Here is a 21011-nt window from a genome sequence, read left to right on the forward strand (position 1 = left end):
ATACTCACCAACAACCACACACCACACAACAGAACCACTAACCCAGGAACCTATCCTTGCAACAAAGCCCGTTGCCAACTGTGTCCACATATCTATTCAGGGGACACCATCATAGGGCCTAATCACATCAGCCACAATATCAGAGGCTCGTTCACCTGCACATCTACCAATATGATATATGCCATCATGTGCCAGCAATGCCCCCCTGCCACGTACATTGGTCAAACTGGACAGTCTCTACATAAAAGAATAAATGGACACAAATCAGACGTCAAGAATTATAACATTCAAAAACCAGTTGGAGAACACTTCAATCTCTCTGGTCACTCGATTACAGATCTAAAAGTGGCAATACTTCAACAAAAAAACTGCAAAAACAGACTCCGAGAGACTGCTGAATTGGAATTAATTTGCAAACTGGATACAATTAACTTAGGCTTGAATAGAGACTGGGAGTGGATGGGTCATTACACAAAGTAAAACTATTTCCCCATGTTTATCCCCCACCCCACCCCCCACTGTTCCTCAGACGTTCTTGTCAACTGCTGGAAATGGCCCACCTTGATTATCACTACAAAAGGTCGTCCTCCCCCCCGACCCTCTCCTGCTGGTAATAGCTCACCTTAAGTGATCACTCTGGTTACAGTCTGTATGGTAACACCCATTGTTTCATGTTCTCTGTGTATATAAAATCTCCCCACTGTATTTTCCACTGCATGCATCCGATGAAGTGAGCTGTAGCTCACGAAAGCTTATGCTCACATAAATTGGTTAGTCTCTAAGGTGCCACAAGTCCTCCTTTTCTTTTTGCGAATACAGACTAACACGGCTGCTACTCTGAAACCAGTTGAATGTTAATTTGCTGGTGCCATCCAGTGGACACATTGTGCAATGCTGCTCTAAATTGGCAGCCGGGACCTTTGTTTAAAAAAAAGAAAAAAAAAACCAACCTCATGAAAGAACATTCCTCTTATAAATTACAGCTTGCAGCTCTTCAAGAAATTAATCTCTGTCTGTAGTTTTCAGTGTAGTCTCTGTTCCTTTCTTATCAGGGATATTTTCAGAAGTGAGGACATTTATTTTGGCTGCAAAAGCTAAGGCTTGAAGACTATGTTAATTTACCCGACCTGCCGCACATCAGTCTTGATTTTCACTGAATAAGTAAACGTGGAGCATCACTTCTGTAGATGGTGTCTGTGTATTCTTATCCTTAAATACACAAAACTGTACCTGAGTGTCCTTCGCTAGGAACATTCCATAACCATTTGTGGATGAAGGATGTTCTTCTAACAGGTGGAGACTGTATAGACAATTCTGTTAAGCACATATTATATTAAACCAAGGAAGCCTTGCACAGTACCAGCCTATCACTATGAAATATGAAAGACTGAGCTTTAGCCACAAAATCTACAGCACTAGCAGACAGCAAAGCTCTGAAAGAAAATAATCTCCAAGTTGACTTTTTGAAACTGATCTTCCATTTACTTGGCTAACTATCTGACCAAGTGTAGAAATTCTAGCAGTGCCACCACAAGTTATTTTACATAAGCAATTATCCAGCTTACATATGAAAAAAGGTTCTTCACCAGTCCTATCAGAAAGCGAGCCTAGTGCTATATGCAAGGATAATGGACTCAAATCTTGGTATTTCCCATGCATCTTGGTTGTTGGTTCCCATAAAATACACGAGCAAATTTGGAAGCACTCACTGAAATTTGAGCTCATGAGTGCAGCCCAAGTAGCTGAGACAGCTGCATCTTTTTTTAAGGTGTTTGACACTGATGCTGCTGTTTTACCATAGAATGACGGAGAAGTAAACAAAGATCAATGTCATAAATCTATCCTATGCTTTCTCTGTCAGCTCATTCTTTCATCTTGATCAGGGATCATGCCGTTAAGTAGTGAACTGACACGTTTTCAGATTTCAGTGTTCTTCAACAAGGCTTGGTGGCAAATCCTCAGAGTAGGTGGGAAATCAGGGCTAACTTTGAAAATGCTGTCTGGGAAAAATGGACAGCTGAAACAGGTATCATGAAAGCTGTAAGGAAAGAGTACATAGCAGTTTAAAAAGCCCTGAGCTTCTTGCTATGATTCTTGTTTGTTACAGTACTCATGCAGTTAATTCTGTTAGTCACTGAGGATGAAATTAAAGTACAGAAATGATCTGGTAATGACAGTAGATATGTAAATCCCAAAAGCAAATGGCATCAAGGAACAGAATGTTGGATGATTCATCCAGTCCTGAGGTTCTCCTCTGAGGTCACGCTGGCTTTCATCATTCTCAGTCACTGCACGATGCATAACTAACTTGTCACAGAGAAGAAAATAAGCATTCAAATGTCTCGGGGTTTTATCTGATTTCAAATAATATTAAGCTGAAAACCAGAGCATTTGCCAACTCTAGTAATGTATCTACCGAAGTTACATATCTCTGCTATAAATACTGGTATGGACCCTACACAGGGTCATCAACCTGGAGCATACTTCAGAGTGAATCCATTGCTTCTTGGAAAGACATTGCTGAGAAGGGTGATAACTTCTCCAAAAGATAGAGGAGGGACAAACATGGAACTTTCATCTAAAACAGGCAGGTGAGGTTGATGAGCAGAAGTTTCTTTGCCTTGCTTAGAACCAACAGCAAAGTATATTAACACATATCTCTAAGAGCTTTATATTTCCATAGAACTTGGTTGTCTGAACAAAAAAAGAGAGAGGAAGAAGGACTGCTTATGGAAATGATTGATTGTTGCTAAAGACAGAAATAAAAAATCTTAAAAATAACCTGAACACAGTGAGAGGGGAAAGTATCTATTGCAGGAGACCACTTCTGCCAGAGAGCTCTTGGACAAAATGTAGGTGAGAATGCTGCAACATATTGATCTTGAGCAAGAACGCATAAATTAAATAGTGTTAAAAATGGTACATACAGGCATCTAGAATTCTAGATTCACCCTTTGGACTATGCCAGCTTTTGTTGGCATAGCTCTTGGCACAAGGCCCGAAGGTCCACTAGGAAAGAGGCTGCAGCAGGGAAAACTGCCTGCAACCTTTTCTGTGCTGGGAAGAGGTGGAAGTGGACAAACAACATTCCAGAAGAAGGTGGGGTGTTGGCAGAAAAAGGCATGTGGCCAGGACAGCCAAGGAGTGTGTGGACTCAGTGCTTCCCAGCTTGGCTCTCATGTGCAGAGCTCTGGCAGAGTTCACAGAATCATAGGACTGGAAGGGACCGCGAGAGGTCACCTAGTCCAGTCCCCTGCACTCATGGCAGGACTAAGTATTATCTAAAACCATTCCTGACAGGTGTTTGTCTAACGTGCTCTTAAAAATCTCCAATGATGGCGATTCCACAACATCCCTAGGCAATTTATTCCAGTGCTTAACAACCCTGACAGTTAGGAAGTTTTTCCTAATGTCCAACCTAAACCACCCTTGCTGCAATTTAAGCCCATTGCTTCTTGTCCTTTCCTGAGAGGTTAAGAAAAACCATTTTCTCCCTCCTCCTTGTAACAACCTTTTACATACTTGAAAACTGTTATCATGTCCCCTCTCAGTCTTCTCTTTTCCAAACTAAACAAACCCAATTTTTTCAATCTTCCCTCACAGGTCATGTTTTCTAGACCTTTAATCATTTTTGTCGCTCTTCTTTGGACTTTCTCCAATTTGTCCACATCCTTCCTGAAATGTGGTGCCCAGAACTGGACAATACTCCAGTTGAGGCCTAATCAGCGTGGAGTAGAGCGGAAGAATTACTTCTCTTGTCTTGCTTAGAAAGCTCCTGCTAATACATCCCAGAATGATATTCGCTTTTTTTTGCAACAGCGTTACACTGTTGACTCATATTTAGCTTGTGGTCCACTATGACCCCCAGATCCCTTTCTGCAGTACTTCTTCCTAGGCAGTCATTTCCCACTTTGTATGTGTGCAACTGATCGTTCCTTCCTAAATGGAGTACTTTGCATTTGTCCTTATTGAATTTCATCCTATTTACTTCAGACCATTTCTCCAGTTTGTCCAGATCATTTTGAATTTTAATCCTATCCTCCAAAGCACTTGCAACCCCTCCCAGCTTGGTGTCATCCACAGATTTTATAAGTGTACTTTCTATGCCATTATCTAAATCATTGATGAAGATATTGAACAGAACCAGACCCCGAACCGATCCCTGTGAGACCCCATTCGTTATGGCCTTCCAGCATGACTGTGAACCACTGTTAACTACTCTCTGGGAATGGTTTTCCAACCAGTTTTGCATCCACCTTATAGTAGCTCCATCTAGGTTGCATTTCCCTAGTTTGTTTATGAGAAGGTCATGCAAGACAGTATCAAAAGCTTTACTAAAGTCAAGATATACCACGTCTATTGCTTCCTCTCTATCCACAAGGCTTGTTACCCTGTTAAAGAAAGCTATCAGATTGGTTTGACACAATTTGTTCTTGACAAATCCATGCTGTTACTTAACACCTTATAATCTTCTAGATGTTTGCAAATTGATTGCTTAATTATTTGCTCCATTATCTTCCTGGGTACAGAAGTTAAGCTGATTCGTCTGTAATTCCCTAGGTTGTCCTTATTTCCCTTTCTATAGATTGGCACTATATTTTTCCTTTTCCAATCTTCTGGAATCTCTCCCATCTTCCATGATTTTTCAAAGATAATCGCTAATGGCTCAGATATCTCCTCAGTCAGCTCCTTAAGGATGCATTTCATCAGGCCCTGGTGACTTGAAGACATCTAATTTGTCTAAGTAATTTTTAATTTGTTCTTTCCCCATTTTAGCCTCTTCTGATCCTATCTCATTTTCACTTGGATGCTCTCCCCAGAAGATGCACCAAAGCAGGACAGTGGTGAAAACATTTCCTGTGTCAGTAAATTTGGCCTAGTGACCTTTAAGTTCTAAATGACCTCTTCATAGGATTGCCATTTCCGGTGTATCTCCCCTCTTCACAACTCAGCCTCTTCTTAGACAATGGCAAAGTAAGAACAGCTGATGGCTAAAGAAATGGAAAAATGGGCATTTAGAGACAGATGTACTGGATCATTATGCCTGGCTGAGGATTTGCCATTACCAAGAGTTCTTTTAGTGCAGCCAGTATTGATTGTGCAGCCGAGCTGTGCACAGCACCAACAAGCCTGGCTGTCCAAGAATGTACTGTATTTGGAAAGTGTGCTTAGTCCTCTTATAAACCCAGAAAACCACCTGGGGTGGAAGCAGTGCTGTTCCTTGGGGGTGTGGAAGGGTGTATGTTTAGCATGCATGAGCCATAGGGAATTTTTGTTGCTTTAACTGTATTTGTCCCCATCTCTCTGCCTCATCTGAATTTGTTGAGAGCCTTGAGGCTCACCAGTATTTTTGAGTTTTTCAGCCATACTTCAGAAAAATAATTGCTCTCTAGTTAAAGCTTGTTTTCTGTGGAATTCAAAACCCAGCAAAGAGGCAGGAGATCGAAATGTTGTTTGGAAAAGAGCAAGGGTGCTCTTTTCACAGCAGGCCTTCTGGTTAGCCCCAACTGTTCTCCTTCTGGCCCACTAACCTGACTAGGCTGAGCTGCTCCTCACCAATGGGCTCCTTGTCATTATTACACTTCCTCCCTTACCTGACACTTTGTTTGCCAAGTGGATTGCTGCATTAATTGTGTTTTCTTCCACAATTTCATCAATGATGCCCAGCTTCAGCGCTTCAGCAGCCAGCACATGTTTCCCTATAATGAAGAAATAAGGTGGCTTCAGCTTCCTGCTGTCAGAGATTTCATTACATTCCATTTGATAAAACTTCTGTATTTGGCTGGCCTGAGATATGTTCCCAGTTGGGATGCATTAGTCACAACAGACAGGAACATGCACTGCTAACTAAATCATTAATTGGCTTTGCTCTGGAATGGCAAAAGCAGGTGTGCTGAGATAACACAGAATGGGAAAAAACAAAGGGAAGCTAGCAGTAAAAACTGAAGGCCAGGTACATCCTGTTCTGTCAGTTTTCTCCTGTTCTAATTAACTTTGAAGTGTGGTTATACACCTTGTATTTCCCCAGTTGTGCTCTCTCAGCACAGCAGGGTACTGAGGAGCAAAACCCCTTTTCATTTAAAATGTCCCACTGTTTTACTACCTAAAGGTTTCAGTAATCTAATGTGTACAGACAAAATGGCAACTCCATCTTACAAGAAAGAAAATGGTAATAAATATCTAGATAGAGATTACAAAGCCATTCCTTTTGTCCCCCAGTTAGACCACAGCTAATTCCATTCTGCAAGAGATGCATAGGTATGAATGCATGCACACATGAATGTACCATCTAGGGTATGTCTACACTACAAAATTAGGTCGATATTATAGAAGTCGATTTTTAGAAATCAATTTTATACAGTCGATTGCGTATGTCCACACTAAGCGTATTAAGTCGGCGGAGTGCGTCCTCATTACCGCGGCTAGCATTGACTTACGGAGCGGTGCACTGCGGGTAGCTATCCCACAGTTCCCACAGTCTCCGCCGCCCATTGGAATTCTGGGTTAAGCTCCCAATGCCTGATGGGGCAAAAACATTGTCATGGGTGGTTTTGGGTATCTGTCGTCAATCGCCCCTCCCTTCGTGAAAGCAACAGCAGACAACAGTTTCGCACCTTTTTTCCGTGCGGACGCCATATTGTTTTCAGCAGATGGTGCAGTAGGACTGCTAACCATCGTCATCCACTGCTTCCGCTGCAACTCTGCTCTGCTGCTATTGGAAAAATTCGCTACTGAGACATGTTGTCTGTCATGGGCTCCCGGGTACATGTGCTCTTCCTCGGGAAATGTGCGCGGTGCTAACAGTCGTTATCCACCGCTTCCGCTGCAACTCTGCTCTCCTGCTCTCATGAATCCACCTCGCAGGTCCTCTCATCGCTCTCTATAAATATCTATTCTCATGGCATCTGTCGTCAGCCACCGCTTCCGCTGCAACTCTGCTCTCTTGCAGACACCATATCACAGCAAGGCTGGAGCCCGCTCAGATCACCGCAGCAGTTATGAGCATTGTAAACACCTCATGCATTATCCTGCAGTATGTTCAGAACCAGAACCTGCAAAGGCAAGCGATGGAAGTGCGGTGACGAGAGTGATGGGGACATGGACACAGATTTCTCTCAAAAGTACAGGCCCCGGCAATTTGGACATCCTGGTGGCAATGGGGCAGCCTCATGCCGTGGAATGCCGATTCTGGGTCTGGGAAACAAACACAGTCTGATGGGACTGCATAGTGTTGCAGGTCTGGGATGATTCCCAGTGGCTGCGAAACTCTCGCATGCATAAGGGCACTTTCATGGAACTTTGTGACTTGCTTTCCCCTGCCCTGAAGTGCAAGAATACCAAGATGAGAGCAGCCCTCACAGTTCACAAGCGAGTGGCGATAACCCTCTGGAAGTTTGCAATGCCAGACAGCTACTGGTCAGTTGGGAATCAATTTGGACTGGGCAAATCTACTGTGGGGGCTGCTGAAATCCAAGTAGTCAATGCAATCACTGAGCTGCTGCTGTCAAGGGTAGTGACTCTGGGAAATGTGCAGGTCATAGTGGATGGCTTTGCTGCAATAGGATTCCCTAACTGTGGTGGGGCGACAGACGGAACGCATATCCCTATCTTGGGACCGGACCACCTTGGCAGCCAGTACGTAAAACGCAAGGGGTACTTTTCAATGGTGCTGCAAGTACTGGTGGATCACAAGGGACGTTTCACCGACATCAACGTGGGACGGCTGGGAAAGGTACATGATGCTTGCATCTTCAGGAACTCTGGTCTACCTGAACAGCTGCAGCAAGGGACTTACTTTCCAGACCAGAAAATAACTATTGGGGATGTTGAAATGCCTATATGTATCCTTGGGGACCCAGCCTACCCCTTAATGCCATGGCTCATGAAGCCATACACAGGCACCCTGGACAGTAGTCAGGGGCTGTTCAACTATAGGCTGAGCAAGTGCAGAATGGTGGTAGACTGTGCATTTTGACGTTTAAAAGCACGCTGGTGCAGTTTACTGACTCGGTTAGACCTCAGCGAAACCAGTATTCCCATTGTTATTGCTGCTTGCTGTGTGCTCCACGATCTCTGTGAGAGTAAGGGGGAGACGTTTATGGTGGGGTGGGAGGTTGAGGCAAGTCGCCTGGCTGCTGATTACGCGCAGCCAGACACCAGGGCGATTAGCACAGCAGGGCGCGCTGCGCATCAGAGAAGCTTTGAAAACCAGTTTCATGACTGGCCAGGCTATGGTGTGACAGTTCTGTTTGTTTCTCCTTGATGAAAACCCGCCCCCTTGGTTCACTCTACTTCCCTGTAAGCCAACCGCCCTCCCCCCTCGATCACCACTTGCAGAGGCAAGAAAATCATTGTTGTTTCAAAATCATGCATTCTTTATTAATTCATCACACAAATAGGGGGATAACTGCCAAGGTAGCCTGGGATGGGTGCGGGAGGAGGGAAGCACCAGGTGGAGTGGTGGATGAGGGGAGGAGGGAAGGACAAGGCCACACTGCACTTCAAAACTTATTGAATGCCAGCCTTCTGTTGCTTGGGCAGTCCTCTGGGGTGGAGTGGTTGGGTGCCCGGAGCTCCTCCCCCCCGCGTTCTTGGGCATCTGGGTGAGGAAGCTATGGAACTTGGGGTGGAGGGCAGGCAGTTACACAGGGGCTGCAGTGGCGGTCTGTGCTCCTGCTGCCTTTCCTGCTGTTCCATCAGATGCCGGAGCATATCAGTTTGATCCCCCAGTAGCCTCAGCATTGCATCCTGCCTCCTCTCATCATGCTGCCACCACCTCTTCTCTTGCTCACGCAACTTCTCATCTTGCTCATCCCTCCTGTCCTCACGTTCATTTTCTGCTTTCCTGGACTCTGCCATTGTTTGCCTCCATGCATTCTGATGAGCTCTTTCAGTGCGGGAGGACTGCATGAGCTCAGAGAACATTTCATCACGAGTGCATTTTTTTCACCTTCTTATTTGCACTAGCTTCTGAGACGAAGATGATAGGTGGAGCCTTGAAACATTTGCTGCTGCGGGACGAAAAAAAAGGGAGAGTAGTATTTAAAGAGACACGTTTTAGAGAACAATGCGTAGACTCTTTCACGGTGAACCAAGCTGTTAACATTACATACTACATGTGCTTTCGGTACAAGGTCGCATTTTACCTCTTATATTGGGGGCCTGCCGGTTTGGTGTGAGAGATCACACACGCAGGGCCGGGCAACAGAATTCGGCTTGCAGGCAGCCACGGTAAGCCACAGTCTTTCAGCTTCTTCAACCTTCATAACATATGGGAATGGTTTCAAACAGCAGCGCCCTCCTTTCCCGTACCAAGCACCCGTTGGGTTGGCCGTTTAAAAGGAAGGGCTGCAGTTTTTGGGTTAACGTGCAGCACAAACCCAAATCCCCCCCGCTCCTCCCACTACCCAATTCTCTGGGATGATCGCTTCACCCCTTCTCCCACCATATGACTAGTATCAGGGAAGATCCCTGCCAGCCAAATGCGAACAGCTCAGCATGAACGGGCCCCCCGTGCCACCGCGTGGCTAAAAGCGGGGATGATTTCTTTTCAGCCACTGGCAAACAGCCCAGCAAGAACAGCCACCTCTGAATGTCCCCTTAATAATGTCCTTGGAGGATTTCCGCTCCATCCCCAGAGAGGTTAACAGACTTTTCCAGTAGCTGTACTGGCCAAGAATGCATCCCAAGTCTTCAGGGCAAATTAATCATTAAACACGCTTGCTTTTAAACCATGTATTATATTTACAAAGGTACACTCACCAGAGGTGCCTTCTCCGGCTTCATGGTCCGGGAGCCCGCCTTGGGAGGGTTGGGAGGGTATTGGCTCCAGGGTGATAAACAGTTCCTGGCTGTCAGGGAGAACGGTTTCTCCGCTTGCCTGTTGTGCGCTATCCTCCTCCTCCTCGTCCCCAAAATCCTCATGACTGTTGCGTGAGACTCCCCCCTTGCAGGTGTCCACGGACAGGTGTGGGGTAGTGGTAGGGGCACCCCTTAGAATTGCATGCAGCTCATCATAGAAGCGGCATGTCTGGGGCTGTGACCCAGAACGGCAGTTTGCCTCTTTGGTTTTTTGGTAGGTTTGCCTGAGCTCCTTAATTTTCACGCGGCACTGCTGCACATCCCTGTTGTAGCCTCTGTCCATCATGCCCTTGGAGATTTTTTCAAATATTTTGGCATTTCGTCTTTTGGAACGGAGTTCTGATAGCATGGATTCGTCTCCCCATACAGCGATCAGATCCAGTACCTCCCGTTCTGTCCATGCTGGAGCTCTTTTGCGATTCTGGGACTGCATGGTCACCTCTGCTGATGAGCTTGCCACGCTGACCAAACAGGAAATGAAATTCAAAAGTTCCCGGTGCTTTTCCTGTGTACCTGGCTAGTGCATCTGAGTTGAAAGTGCTGTCCAGAGTGGTCACAATGAAGTACTCTGGGATAGCCCCTGGAGGCCAATACTGTTGAATTGCGTCCACACTACCCCAAATTTGACCCGGCGATGTCAATTTCAGCTCTAATCTCATCGGGGAGAAGTACAGAAATCGATTTTAAGAGCCCTTTAACTCGATAAAAATGGCTTCGTCGTGTGGACGGGTGCAGGGTTAAATCGATCTAACGCCGCTAAATTCAACCTAAACTCATAGTGTAGACCAGGGCCTAGTGTCACACATAAATATGCCTTGGGAGTGTCTGCACACGTCGTGTCTGTGCATTCACACATATATACAGAGTTTATTCTAACATTCTGGCTTTGTCTAAACCAGGATTTAAAGGTTAATCTGTGTTAGCTAGCTCAGTCTAACATCTTCAAAAACTCAAGTTAAGACAAGGCACGTTGTTTTGACTCAACCAGATTATCATGTGTTAAAATACAATTTGCATTGTCTGACTAGAGTTTTTGAAGATGTTCAGTAGATTGAGCGAGCTAAAATGATCCCGTGTCACATCTTTCCATCCTATTCTAAACAAAGCCACAGAAATTTACCTGTGGTGATTAGGTCAAGTGCAGCTGGGACTCCAATCAGTCTGGGGAGTCTCTGGGTTCCTCCAGCACCTGGAAGTATCCCAAGGGTGACCTCTGGAAGACCTACCCAGGCCTAGAGCCGAGTGAAGGTAAACAGAAGGTCTAATTAAAGAAAGCAATAATTATATACTACATACAGAAGATGCAAGTACAGCAGAATCACAGTCACACCCCATTCCTTCTAACAAACTGCTCTGCGGAGTCCCAGAAAGGTGCAAATTGTGTTTTTCAGCAATTTATAACTGTGCTAGATCTGGATACATTTTAATGGAAAAAGCAAAAGATACCCCCCTGACACCACAAACATCACCTGCTAAGTTTCAGGTTTCTACTTCAAAAGTAGGGATACACTAGAGCTCTTTCAAAGAAATCATTGAAGAAAAGTTCAACATTGGGAAAACTGCCTATATCCCCCCAACCTAATTCTTGAGAACAGTTTGTTGAAACTTAAAAGAAATCAAACCACTGTTCACATGGTTAAAGTTTAGCAAATTATAAGCAACTGAAACTAGGTGATTATAATGGACAGTATTTGGCAATATTAACTAGAGATGTGGCCACCTACTCTGCCTATATTTGTAAACTTTCAAAACAACTCTAATGCCACAACAGAGTGGTAGAAACTTGAAATTTGGTCAGGATATAAACTTAGGTCACAAATCTGCCTTCAGTAACTTGGTGAACACCTGTGATGGTTTGATGACTTATGCAGGTTTAAAAGTGCTGTTTTTTGCTGGGCGCTATTGGCACTCATACATTCATCAGCTGAATGGAAATTCAGGCTTTCAATATTCCATTGGTTTTCTACATGTGTGCATGAAAAATCTGAGTGGCCTTTTGTTTTTAATGTGTAGGTACATGTAGAATATGATCTGTGAGATTGTGTATGGGATGAAGCATGGCTCCATCACAGTGTGCCACATGCCATCCTCCAATGCAGTGCCTTTTGGGAACTTTTTGCAATGTGTTGTGGGATAGAAATGACTCACCTAGGGATCCCTGGGAACTAGGAGTCAAGTTCCCAGCATGCACCTTTCTCCATCCCATAATGCCATCCATATGCTAAAATGATTGTGCTTTTTTTATTTCCATAAACCCACGTGGCTCTTTTCGCTGTCCATCATCTCTGACAGAAGCCTGGAGCCTGCAGACCTCTGTGCTATTCTCACGAACGCTGGAAATACAGGACACACGATTCTCGTGTATTTGCAAATCCACAGGAAATACTGCAACAATGGGGGACATGACAATTTCTTGGAGGACAGTTTGCTGAGGGACATAGTGAAAAACAATTCAAGGCTTTTGGTGGGGTTCACAGAGCAGCTGCAGGTGGTGGAGTGCTGCTTCTCGGCCTGAGAAACAAGCACTGGCTGGTGAGATTGCATCATAATGCAGGTTTGGGATGATAAGCAGTGGCTGCAGAACTATTGATTGTGAAAGGCCAAGTTTCTGGATTCGTGTGCTGAGCTCACCGCAGCCCTCCAGTGCATGGACACCACAATGTGAGCTGCATTGACAGTTGAGAAACAAGTGGCAATCACACTATGGAAGCTTACAATGCTGGATTACTACTGGTCAGTGGGAAATCATTTTAGAGTTGGAAAATCCACAGCGGGGGCCATTGTCATGCAAGTGTGTAGGGTCATTAACCATCTCCTGATATGCAGAACTGTGATTCTGGGCAACGTGCGCAGGACATCATGGATGGATTTGCAGGTTTGGGATTCCTGAACTGAGATGGTATGATAGATCGCTATTGGCACCAGCCCACCTTAATACAGAATATATCAACAGAAAGGGCTACTTTTCTATAGTTATGTAAGCATTTATGGATCACTGGGGATGCTTCACTGATATCAATGTGGGCTGGTCAGAGAAGATGCATGATACTCACATCGTTAAGCACACAGGATGGTTTGGAAAGCTGCAAGCAGGGACATTCTTTCCTGACCAGCGAATTACTATCAGTGATGTTGAAATACCAACAGTGGTTCTCGGAGACCCAGCCTACTCCTTGCTTCTCTAGCTCTTGAAGCCAGACACCTGCTACCTCGACAGCACCAAGGAAAGATTCAACTACCAGCTCAGCAGGTGCAGAACAACAGTTGCATGTGCTTTTGGTAGACTGAAGGGATGCTGACAGTGTTGATTCACATAGTGGCCTCTGGTGTCCTGCGTAATATCTGTGAGCCAAAAGGGGAAAAGCTGCTGCCAGGGTGGAGGTGGAGCAGCTGTGAGCAGACTTTGAACAGTCAGACACAACGACCATTACAAGAGTTCAGGGTGGAGCTATATGGTTGAGGAAGGCTTTGAAAGAGCACTTTAATGGTCACTCACAGTAGTGTTCTGTGCTGGAGTGATCTCTGGGCCTGGAGCTTTGGATGCTACTAAGAAATGTCTAGTGCTTGCTGTACATTTATAACTATTACTGTGTGTTTTACTGAAATCAGGAGTTCTGTGGTGCTGTACATTTACAAGTACTGTATGCTTTGAGTACCATTTCACATTCTGCAATATGTGTTGTGAACAGATAAAGATAGTTTTGTTTAAAAAAATATAGAAATTTATTGAGTGGAAAAAACAGTGCAGAAAGACAATGAGCAAAACACAACAGGCAATGCAATACAAACTTTTAACACAGACTAACAGCATGGAACTTTAAAATTGGAAAAGCAGCAAACATACCTGTCCATTTCAGTGCACAAATGTAGTCCCTTGTGGCTACACATATACCAACTGTGGTTCTCACAGGCCAGTGGATGTGAAGCTGTGGTTTTCCTTGCTGTCCCTAGACAAGAAATGGTAGGGGCAGGGATGCAGTCTGTGATGCCACATGGTATGTTGGGGGGTATAGGGAGCTGCTAGCATCGAGTTCTCTAAGGACTGCAAAGGGTGGGGAGTCCGTGACTTTTGGATCTGTAGGTCAACTAGGGTCTGCAGCATTTGGGACCGGTAACATGTCCTGCCTAGTCCTCTTCCTTCTCCCCCTCATCAAAGTCAGGCGTTCTCAGGGTGTGGAGGGGGCAAAGGTTGCAAAGGCAGAAGCTGCTGATAAAAACAAGACAGATGTGTCATTGGATTTATGGTCACAACAGAAAGTGGAAGATAAGGACGGGGGGCCTGGGGGGGTTGAAACTAATTCCCATAAAAACTTTTAAAAAGACATGCTTATTGACATGTCAGCTTTGGGGCACCTGTGCACAGTACCGCTCTCCAGCCCCAGCCATAGTGGGTATGGCCCACCAGTGGTGAGGGGAGAGGGGTGGAAGGAATTTTGGTTTCATGAAACAATAAAATGTCGGTGCCTATTTCAATGGGTACAAGCACAGGGCAATGATACTGAGTATTAGGAGAATTTTTTTACCGGTCGTGATGGTTTTAGCTGATATCTCTCTCCTGAGGGTCACAAAGGCACAGAGAGCACAGCTGCTACTTGTGTCTCACAGCTGCCCAGGTCTGTATGCCACTAGCCTGTTTACTGCAGTGGTGCCAGCCAAACTCATCACAGAGTGGCATGGGAAAGTGTCCCACCATTGAGGAAGAAATAGGGCAGCCATCCCTAGAAACCTTCGGGAGAGGATCACAGAGTATCTCCATGAAAGTTTCATCAAGATTTCCTAGGAGGATGCAGTGTACATAAACAAAGTGCTTCGCATGATGCCTCCCGCCTAATCCAACAGGAGAATGAAAGCAAATACCAACTCAACCTCTGTTTGTTGTACCTCTACCTCTTCTTGTACACGTAAAATTGAAAAGTTGATACTTGTGTCTTGTGAACTTGGGTATGGGTTGGGTGCCATCTTTAGATTTAAACGCTGTAAGAAATAATGCATGCACACACTTACCAGAGGTTCCTTCCCCTTCATTGGGCTTGTCCATGCTCAGCTGGTGGGACTGGCTAGACTGTGGCGGAGTCCTGAACAGGTCCTGGCTTATGGCATGGTTGGATCCTTCCACTGTATCGCCACCCGCCCCACCTCAACTCCTCTTCCTCCACCAGCTCCTCATTGTTCGGGCTCCTCCAAGGTATCCATGGCGGTCTGCGGAGTGCTGATGGGATCTCTATGAAGTATGGCATGCAGCCAGTTGTCAGAGTGGCAGGTTTGCAGCACAGCACGAGATCGATAGTTGGTCTCCTTGGCTCTGAGGTACGTCTGGTGCAATTCCTTCGCTTTGGCACTGCTGCTGATCCCTGTTGTACCCCTTTGCCTGATTCCCCATTGCAAATATTTTTGCAGATGTTCACATTTCTACAGCTGCTCCATAGCTGTGCTTGCACAGCCTCTTCTCCCCACAGTCCCAGGAGATCCAATATCTCCCGTCTGCTCCAGACAGGAGCAGGTCTAGCGTGTGCAGCCAGCATGGTTGGTTGGGCAGTTGCACACAACAATAGAGAGAGTTATTAGGTGTGCTCATGAGGTGGGCAATCAGGAAAAGGCATTTCAGATATACGTGGGTAGCTTTATAAGGGCTGGGGTGGCTTCTGATCCCTGTGACCCCTGGGCAGTGGAGTTTGCAACTGTGACCAGAGCAGACACTGTTGCAAGGAATGGGGCATAATGGGACAGCTGCTGGAGGATTGTTAGGATGGACATGTCATGCAGTGCATCCACCTCAGTAGGTTGACTGTGGCTCTATGCCATTCAGGGAGGTGGTTTTACTGTGTCAGCGTAAAAGGGTACTTATGTTGGCTGGAGACAAATTTGCGTGTAATCAGATACACAAATCGGTTGACACAAGGTGACTTAAGTTGACTTAACTTTGTAGTGCAGAGCAGGCCTAAGTTTCACTCTTCCTGTGCACCTTCTTCCCTATTGCCAAGGGCAGTGTAGAGAATGGGAGGAGCTGGGGGTGAAGCTGTTAAGTGGGATCCTCAGCATGCAAATGAGGCATTTGGTTATGAGCTCTTTCCTCTAGCCTTTCTTCTGCTCCCAGGAAAGCCATGCAACAGCACTCTTATTAATTCAGCCTCAGGTTCCCCTGGGCTCCCTGTCCAGATCCTTCCATTTCCCCTTGCATTTAGAGCAGTTCTAAGCACTTTACGCTGTGTAGGACCTTATGTAGGAGGACATACCCTTCTAATACATTTGTTGCCCTTTGTTGGACTCTCGATAGTTAACAGCATGTTACCTGTGCATGTGCAATCCTATAGTGACAGCCCAATGCCACCTCCAGTCCTCCACCCAATGCGACGCCTTCAATGGCAGCCACCACAGGCTTTTCACTTCTCTCTATTAGATCAATTACTGATGTCAGACTGGGCCTGTCTCCTGCCTGAACGGAGGAAAACCCTCGAATGTCAGCACCTGAGGAAACACAGAGGAGCTTAACAAGACCATGAAACATCTGCAGGGCAGGAAGTGCTTGTCACTGCTTAGCATGCCTTTCCTTCCAGACAATTAAGCATTAATGCTGACAGACTATGGACTCCTATTCAATCCTGAACTTGAAGGAAAGCAGCCACAATGCACAGATGTGTGAAATAGCTTGGAGGTGGTGAAGAAAGCAGTAAAGATAATAAAACCCACTCATGAGCACAGAGGACGCCTTGGGGACAACCCTGATCTCAATCCTCTCTCTGGGCCTCGTCATAAAACCTTAGGGATAGATAAGGCACAACTAACTCCACCATCATTGTGGAGTTAGCACTGAAATTCCCAAAAATGTTTAATTAAAGAGGAGGTCAGGCTGACAGTATGCAGTCCAGCTCACAGCTGAAGAGCAATATTATCCTCTCTACGAACATCCCACAGGTTACACCCTCTGGAAGTGAACATGTAAGGGAGCCAGCCACCTAGTTCCCCACTGGGTTCTCGCTCCCCACAGGCCCCCAGTGTGTGGGGTCTGCTCCTTCCCCACCTCCTGGGGAGACTCAGTGGTGGCTCATCTGGGGAGAGACCCCTACTGCAGCAGCTGCCACCACTAGACACTTCTACTACAGCCTGAGAGTTTCGGGGATAGCTTCAGGTCTGTACACAGACATAAAGCCACATGGCATAAAATAACATGGCAGCCGTGCATCAGGGAGAAGGTGGGGCTGTCCTGCCACACCCCACCTTCAGCATACAGCAGCTCTCAGTTCTGACCCTGGATCTGTCCTCAGCCCAACTCCTGGAACCATCAGGGGCTCTCAATGCCAATCAATGTCAGAACTTGAACAGTCTCGATTTGCAGCTCTGTAAAACAGCCCTTTCCATTTCAGGGCAGGTGGCAACACTACGATATGATGAGTTAATAGTTTCTCTTTGCAGGTCATCTTGATGGGGCTACACCTAATTAGCCCTCTGCAGGGAGTGCTTCCCTGAGTTGATCTCAAATCATGATGAGAGTTACCCCCGCAATAACAGGCCACTATCTGCCTAATTTGGTCTATCTATGAAAAACACTATATTAAAGACACATCTGGTCATTGTTGACTGTTACTGCTAGAACAGTAGTTCTCAAACTTTTGTACTGGTGACCCCTTTCACATAGCAAGCCTCTGAGTGCGACCCCCCTTATAAATTAAAACCATTATAAATGCTGGATGCAAAGCGGGGTTTAGGGTGGAGGCTGACAGCTCGCAACCCCCCCCCCCCCCGTGTAATAACCTCGCGACCCCCTGAGGGATCCCGACCCTCAGTTTGAGAACCCCTGTGCTAGAATAACACAAGCATAGTGAGACTACAGATCATGCTGCTACTCTGAAGGACCACAGAATTGTTCACCATGATCCTTGTAACTACTGTGGAAAAATTCTCATAGGAGGTTGGAATAATTATTGACTCAATATGTGTGTGTATACTAAATAAAGAGAGAATCTTACCTGCACTGAATGTCCCATTTGTCCCACAAATCACAACAGCTTTCACAGCAGGATCTGCATCTGCTTTCTTCACTCCTTGCTCTAAAGCCCGAACAACTGCAGAGCTAAAATAAATCAACAACAATGCTGCCATTGAGCCTGTCAATCAGGACTGCAACCTGGGGGCCCTCTGGAGGCACATGCGATATCTCTCCCTGCAACCACCTGGGCTTGGGTAAAGAAACCGAAGGGAGAAAAAAAGAAAAGGAGTACTAGTGGCACCTTAAAGACTAACCAATTTATTTGAGCATAAGCTTTCGTGAGCTACAGCTCACTTCATCGTAGCATCACTTCACTGTAGCTCACGAAAGCGTATGCTCAAATAAATTGGTTAGTCTCTAAGGTGCCACAAGTACTCCTTTTCTTTTTGCGAATACAGACTAATGCGGCAGCTACTCCGAAGGGAGAAGACAGCCAGAGACTGAAGCCAGCAAGACCAGCTTAAGCAGGGGCCTGTGGATGCTGGTAATGACATCAATATTTTGGACAGTTTTGATGGGGCTTTCTCTCTGTCCTGCTTGGCTGTTTGCTGCAAACCCTCCTTCACAGTCTCCTCATCTCAACCCCACTGCACACATGCCCCCTGTCCTTCAATGTCTCCTCCCCTTCCTTGGTCTTTCCATTTAGACAATCTCTTCCCATCAAAACCCCACTCCCAAAAAATAAAAAAATTGTGTAACTCTCATGACATCTGTAGCTATCACATTGTACATTCTGCCTTGAGTGTCTCTTTGGGGTGTCAGTGCTCTGGGGCAGGAAGTGTCTGCTACTATCTGTACAGTGCCTAGCATAAGTGGGCCCTGTTCTCAGTGTGTCCCTATGCAATACTGTGATAAACAAGATTAATAATAATCTCAACTCCACCCCGTCTCTCGCCCACGTAGCCAGGCTCCAAACTGAAGGGACATATAACTGGGAAGTAGCCCAGGGCAGCGGATTTAGACTTGCTGCTGGGAAAACCCTGCTGGTGTTAAGTATTAGAAGGGTAGCCGTATTAGTCTGTATCCACAAAAACAACAAGGAGTCCGGTGGCACCTTAAAGACTAACAGATTTATTTGGCCATAAGCTTTCGTGGGTAAAAAACTCCACTTCTTCAGGTGCATGGAGTGAAAATTACAGATACAGGCATAAATATACTGGCACATGAAGAGAAGGGAGTTACCTTGGAGAACCAGTGCTGACAAGGCCAATTCAGTCAGGGTGGATGTGGTCCACCCCCAATAACTGATGTTGGTATTGCTTCCCACAGGGACATGGAGTGGGAAGGCCTGGATCCTCCTACCATATCCCCTTAAGGGACAAGGCCCAAGTTGAGGTGGAGAACTGAAAATTCCTGGTTTAGTGTCAGGAACAGCCACCTCTACTACCCTGACAGAGAACAAGGGGCTGGAAGTCAGGTGTTCTCCACCACCTGGCCCTCCAAGCATCCATCTCACCATCTATGGTACCGTACTTGTAGCAGGGTGGTCACCCCGCTCCTGCACTGAAGGGGTTAAAATAGCCCTGGGAGAGGGCTTCCCTGGGGAGCCAATAGTAAAAGCAGCCCTGGAGAGGGCTGTGGCTGGGAAAAGCTAGGGTGACTGGGGGAAGCAGCCACAGCTGGCCCTATAAGAGAGCTGAGGGCCAGGAACTGTAGGAATCTCACTCTAGTCCTGGAGTGGGAAGGGCTAGCTGCCTGGGAGCAAGGTACCTGAGGTGGAGCAGTGCTGGGGAAGGGCAGAGGGAGCTGGGGAGCTCCAGCCTTGTAAAACCACAGGCTGCAGGCCTTGTTTAAGGCCAAAAGGTACTGGGGCTGCAGAGGGGCAGCCCACAGATAGGCAAAGGCAGCAGGTCCTAACCCCTTGTCAATGATGAGTGGCCATTACACTGCAGTCTGCCCCAGTGAGCGGAGGCTAGATGATGACTGGCAGTAGTCACTGAAGCAAGGTGGGTTTAGAGGGTTGGGGGTTCCCCTAGGAGGGGAGACCCAGAGTAGGGGTACTGCAGAGGGCAGAACCCCAGGATAAGGGGCACCGGGGTTTGGGAGGAACATGGGGCCAATGGCACGCGAGACACCGGCCTGCAGAGGGCGTGCCAAAGGCTGGAAAGAGCTAATTCCCAAGACGACCAGCAGGAGGCGCTGCACCAGTGAGTCTTGACATCGCTACAGTACTATATGTATGACCATCAGTAATTAACAAAGGGCTACATTGCTAATGGCTCTGAATGCTGAAATCAGATAAGATAATAAAACCAATTTTGCCATGATGCAGGGAAACAGACTAGATGACTCACTAAAGGTTCTTTTCAAAGCATATAATTATACGTATCTGGATATCAAACCTTTCTAATTCAGCCATTTCATCTTCTATGGGATGAATACACATTAAAAAGTTTTTTGCATATGATCAGCAGTTATAACATGCTGAGTATGCTCAGAAGTGTGGTAAACCAGGAGTTAATTTGCACTGGGGAGAGATTTGTGGGGTTTTATGGAAAAAAGTGTGTGCCACAGGTTACTCCTTCTGTCAAGCCTAAGGAAATCAGTCACTTGAGGCTGATACCAAGGGGCAATTCTACCCTCCATTTCCTGTCTTTCCTATCACAGCCTAACACAGAACTGATTTTTCCCAGGGAATAACTGACACTCTGCTAGTACATAAAATTTCCTTTCCCCTCACTCAGCTTGTAGCTTTCATAAATGGGATCATGTTTTTTTGTTTTTTAAGAATTCTAACAAGAAAAACAATTTTTACTGAAAGCAGGACAAAGGCCAAGAGGAACACCTAACTCTGCACTAGCCTCTCACTCTTGTCAGGTCCAGATAATACACTTGCTCCCATGACAGATGCTGCAGGCCCAATGTATACAAAGTTAGTAACATGCATCCTTATTAGAATGTGCTTCCAAAAAACATAACTTCCCATGAAGATTCCTATAATAAGTAATTATAATAATACACAAGAACATCAGAGTTGAAAAATGAGCATAAAAGGAATAGAAGTGGCCAGTTATATTTACACATGTATTTCATTACGATGACAGTATATCCATTCAGTTAACAATGGTGTGAAAATTCACTGTACACACTCCTACAACTTTAACCCTTTCAAGATATGCCTAGCTAAGATATGCATGTATTTGTGCAAAGTTTATATAATGAGAAA

General features: G+C 45.8%; 1 protein-coding gene across 1 annotated transcript in view; it reads right to left on the reverse strand.

Moving 5' to 3' along the window:
- Positions 1 to 21011, reverse strand: part of EHHADH (enoyl-CoA hydratase and 3-hydroxyacyl CoA dehydrogenase) — a 48587-nt gene that overhangs the window by 20291 nt on the left and 7285 nt on the right. The window contains exons 2-5 of the mRNA XM_074964098.1: positions 17826 to 17929; positions 16151 to 16326; positions 10982 to 11093; positions 5595 to 5699 (exon numbers count right to left, since the gene is read on the reverse strand). Coding sequence (XP_074820199.1) covers positions 5595 to 5699; positions 10982 to 11093; positions 16151 to 16326; positions 17826 to 17929 — 497 coding nt within the window. The remainder of the gene's footprint in view (positions 1 to 5594; positions 5700 to 10981; positions 11094 to 16150; positions 16327 to 17825; positions 17930 to 21011) is intronic.

This window comes from Natator depressus, chromosome 9 (genome assembly GCF_965152275.1).
Source record: "Natator depressus isolate rNatDep1 chromosome 9, rNatDep2.hap1, whole genome shotgun sequence".
Taxonomy (NCBI): domain Eukaryota; kingdom Metazoa; phylum Chordata; order Testudines; family Cheloniidae; genus Natator; species Natator depressus.